This window comes from Condylura cristata, unplaced genomic scaffold (genome assembly GCF_000260355.1).
Source record: "Condylura cristata isolate star-nosed mole 26May11 unplaced genomic scaffold, ConCri1.0 scaffold00014, whole genome shotgun sequence".
Taxonomy (NCBI): Eukaryota; Metazoa; Chordata; class Mammalia; order Eulipotyphla; family Talpidae; genus Condylura; species Condylura cristata.
The window spans coordinates 51,498,851-51,503,028 of record NW_004567115.1 but is presented as its reverse complement, the minus strand read 5'-3'; the positions used below and the strand labels follow the sequence as shown (position 1 = coordinate 51,503,028).

General features: G+C 69.0%; 1 protein-coding gene across 1 annotated transcript in view; it reads left to right on the top strand.

Annotated features, from left to right (window-relative positions):
* SCARA5 (scavenger receptor class A, member 5) overlaps positions 1-4,178 on the top strand; it is a 49,198-nt gene that overhangs the window by 3,999 nt on the left and 41,021 nt on the right. Inside the window, exon 2 of the mRNA XM_004682532.2 lies at positions 264-380. Within this exon, the coding sequence (XP_004682589.1) occupies positions 269-380 (112 nt within the window). The 5' untranslated portion in view covers positions 264-268. The remainder of the gene's footprint in view (positions 1-263; positions 381-4,178) is intronic.

The following is a 4,178-nucleotide window of genomic DNA, read 5'->3' as shown; positions in this document are numbered from 1 at the left end:
GTGCCAGCTGCTGGCCCCGGCCCCACCCTGTACTGTTTCCTCCTGTGACACAGAGCAGACGCCCAGGGGCCCAGGGCTCCGCAGGCTGGAAGGCCCCGTCCGAGGCGCCATCACGGGGCTCCGCCCTGCCGGAGAGGCTGAAGGGAAGGCGGAGGGTCGGGGAGGGCTGGGGGTCTGGTGCTGGGGCTCAGACGCTCGGCGGTGGGGCGTGACCGGGGTTCGTTTCTGTGCCCACCGCGTGCCTTCCTGTCTCCCGGCTGCAGGGCAGATGGACAACAAAGCCATGTACCTGCAGGCCGCGAGCGAGCGCGACACCAGCTCCATCTTCGAGGAGCCCTTTGACGGCAGGAGCCTGTCCAAGCTGAACCTGTGTGATGACGGTGAGCGCCACCGGCCCCACCCGCCTGGCCCGGGGTCCTGAGAGGCCGTGTCCATGTGTGCGGGCGCGCGGGGGGCTGCAGAGGCGGGAGGCATCACGGGGCTGCTCAGACGGGGCAGCTCTCCGGCCCCTGCGCGACCCCCCCGCTCCCCCCCAGCAAGGCTGCGTCTGTCCGGCGATCAGCACAGCTCTGCCGGCGCCCGGGCCCCTTCCCGAAGGGCCTGCGGGCACAGCTGCCCGGGGGCACACTTCCGCCCTGGGTCCGAGGCCCAGCTCACTCCGCGGGAAGGCGTCCTGGCGGACGGGCTGTCTGTAAACTGCCTCGACCTAGCAGGGGCAGCTTGTCCCAGGGGCTCAGAGCACCTCCCCGGGGTCCGCCCTGCTGCTGCGCCCCTTGCAGTGTAAGGGGAGAGGGCTGTTCCTGGTCAGAGAGGCGTCGCCTGGCACTCACACAAGTCTCGGGAGACGGGAGGACGGAGGACCCCCTCAGGCCCTGTGCCTCCCCCAGAAGCGGCTCTGCTACTTGCCACACCCCTCCCCTGGGGCCCCCTCACTAAGAGCTTCTCGAGGGGGGGGCGAGTCCTTGACATCTACGTTGGCGAGACAGACACATCCTAGGCCTGCTCCCCAGCGTCGGGTGCCCCTGGCCTCCTCCTGGTGCCGGGCCGGGGTCCCCAGGAGCCCGAGGCCCGCGCTGCGGCCGGGGAAGCACCCCCCGAGCCTTCCCTTCCCGTTCGTTTGTCAGAGGAAAACGGTGCGCGCCGACTTGGGACAGTCATGCCAAGGTTCATGCTTTGCCAGGAGTTTGCTGCTGCTTTGATCCTGGCCTCTGGGGAGCGGAACAGGAGAGGGAGAGGAAGAGGAAGGTTGGCGGGAAAGCAGAGGAGGGCAGGGCGGGGGGGCCCCACCCCGGCCCTGCCAGCGTCCTCCCGGGAAGGTAGGGTGGTGGGCGGCAGGGAGGCGCCTCCTCTTGGCCCGGGCCCGGAGACCTGGAGGCAGAGGTGCAGAAACAGCCCAGGTGCTGAGGCCGGACTCGGGCCGCAGGCAGGGCACCTCAAGCTGCTGGGGCGGACAGGGCGGCCACCTCACGACGCTGCTGTGCCTCCTCCCTGCTCTCTGGCAGCTGGGAAGGAAGGGCCGGTCGGTGCCCTGGCTTCACGCTGCCGCCGTCGCCTTGCCCAGCTGCAGCGGGCGTGACCGGGGCACGGCTCCTTGGCCTCGGGCCCCTCTCGGTCCTGGGCACCTCTGACCCGCCCCTGTCCGTCCTGGGCACCTGACCTGGCCTGTCTCTCAGGTCCCTGCTTCCTTCCTTGTCCGGGCCCACCTGTGATGGGCTGTCCCCAGGGACGGGCCCTGTGAGGCCCAAGTCTTCGCTGGGTGCTGGCCTGGGCCACCGTGTGGCCCAGCACGAGGAAGGGCTGACGGCAGAGGCCCTTTAGCCTGCCCTGACCTCACACCTACTCCCCTCAGACAGAAACCCGGTCTGGTGGGGCCAGCTGGCCTGACCGCTGCATCCCCGCCTCTCTCCTCCCGTCTCTGTCCCTCCCTCCCTCCCTCCAGGATCCCCTCCCTCCCTCCCCCCTCCTTTCTCCTCTCTCCCCTCTCCCTTGCTCTCATCTTCCCGGCTGGGGCCTCTCCTCTGGCGCCAGGAGGTGGAGGAGGCTGCAGAGGGAGGGTGTGGGTGGTGTCGGGCTGGCCTGGCCCCAGCGGCTCCTCCAAGGGCCAGGAAGAGGTGTTAGTGTCAGAAAAACACTGCAGCCCTGCCCCAGGGCCAGCCTCCGCCCTCTCTGCTCACTAGGCTCGGCCAGCCTCACCACTCACAGCCGGGAGGCAATGCGTCCCACATGCAGCCTGCTGGCGCAGGGGCCCAGGCACCCCGCTCTGACCTCCCCCTCCATCAAGTTAAGTCATTCCTCTAGGGGAGCCCCAAGTCTAAGTTCCCATCAGCACCTCCCAGCAATTCCCCGCCGGCAGAGACCAGGCAGCCCCCAGGGGTAGAAGCGGTGGCCTGGGCGGGTCTGGCTGGGCCTCGTGGGTCTCCGCCTGTGCGGTTGGGAATGAGGCTCTGGACAGGCGGAGAGCAGGGCCCCTGCGGAGGCAGAGCGGAGAGCAAAGGCCCCCTGTGTGGCTCTGCAGTCCTGGGGTGCGGGATGCCTGTGGCCAGGCTGGACCCTGGGTCCCTCCAGAAGTTGGGGGCCGCCTGGGCCGGGGGTGAGAGCCTGCATGTGCAAGCTCGTCGGGTCTGGGTTTGAGTCGGGGGGCGCGGGGGGCCGTGATGACGTGCGGCCCTGGGCTCCCCGCGGCCGCTTTTGATTGCTCCTGGTCACACTCGGCCACTCAGGGTGGCTGCCCCGGGGCTGGGCCCCAGGATTCCCCTCAGGAGTGGGGACGCACACTGGGAGGCGGAGTGTGAACGCCGTGGGGTGGGGGGGGTGCTCTCCCGCCACGGCCGGCTGTGTCACCTCCTGCGCCCAGACCCCCGGCTCCGGCACGGCCCCCAGAGACCACAGGCTGGACGGCCTGCCCGAGCCTGCCCCTCTGGGGGCGGGTCCCAGGACGCTAAAATGGACCCACCAGGTGCGAGTTAAGTGGAGCGATCGGGCTCCGACTCATTTTATCAGGGAATTGTTTGAACTGCAAAACAGAACGCGAGCTGGTCACAGAAATCGGGACAAGACAGTTGGTGCGACAGAGTCCAATCAGACGCTTGGGGCTGGCCACGGCCCCGTCGGGCTTATGGGGCGGGGGACCCCAACAGGGCAACAGGCAGAGAAGAGCCAGTGCGAGGCCGCGTGCGGCCCCTCCTGAGAGGAAGGACTTGCGGGGCCGGATTGACTCCTCCCCCTCCCCAGAGGGACACATGTGGCGTGGTCAGCCTGCGGGATCCAGACCCTGAGGCCTTTGAAGGCGTTTGACCTTCACAGATGCTGTGGCCTCTCTCCAGGCCTCTGCAGGCCTGCAGGCTCAGCCCTGGACCCTCCAGCCTGCCTGCCTGGCCTCCCTGTGGGGAGCAACAGCGGCCTCTGCCCAGCGACTCAGAGAGCTGAGCGCAGCCTCCGGGCCCCCGGCACCAGGAGCTGACCGGAGTCGCCCCTGCCGCCCCGTGCTGCCAAAAGGTCAAGTGGGAGAAGCCCGGGCACTGGTCCCTGGGCTGAGCCGTCGGCGGTCAGCGGTGACCCGGTGTCCTGGTCACCTAGGGCTGCCTGCCCAACACCACATGGACAGACACTGATTTCTTACGGTCCAGAGGGGCCGCGGGGCCCAAGATGGTGGGTCGGCGGGACAGAGGAACGAGGGTTATGACGCCCAGTTTGTCAACGATCCGGCGAAACCTCTGGCGAAGCGAAGTCATGAGGTCAGAGGCAGGGCCTGGACTGAGCCCCACGTCTGCGGTCCTTGGGGCCCTGCACCCTGCTCTGGGTTCTGACCCGGGAGTCCTGCACCACCCAGAGCCGGCTGGAGGGCGCCAGGCCCGGAGTTTCAGGTTTCAGAGGTGGGGCGCTGGCCCCGTGACAAGCTGGGGTGGGGCCGTGGGAACTGACGCTGACATGCAGGGGACAGATGGGAGGAATTATCCTAGGAGGTGCCCTCGGCGGGCAGCCAGCTGGGCTTGGACCAGAGCAAAGGACACAGCTGTAAAGGGCTCCAGAGGGAAGCCGGGATGGGGGCGGCTGGGGGCTGCAGGTCAGAGCAGCCCCCTCTCCGCGCCCCCCGCGCTGCAGTCTGCCTCCATCCGGAGGGTGGCCGAGGGTTTGGCAGGCACCCGGGAGCCGGGTGCCCGCGGTCGGCTGGCGGGCGC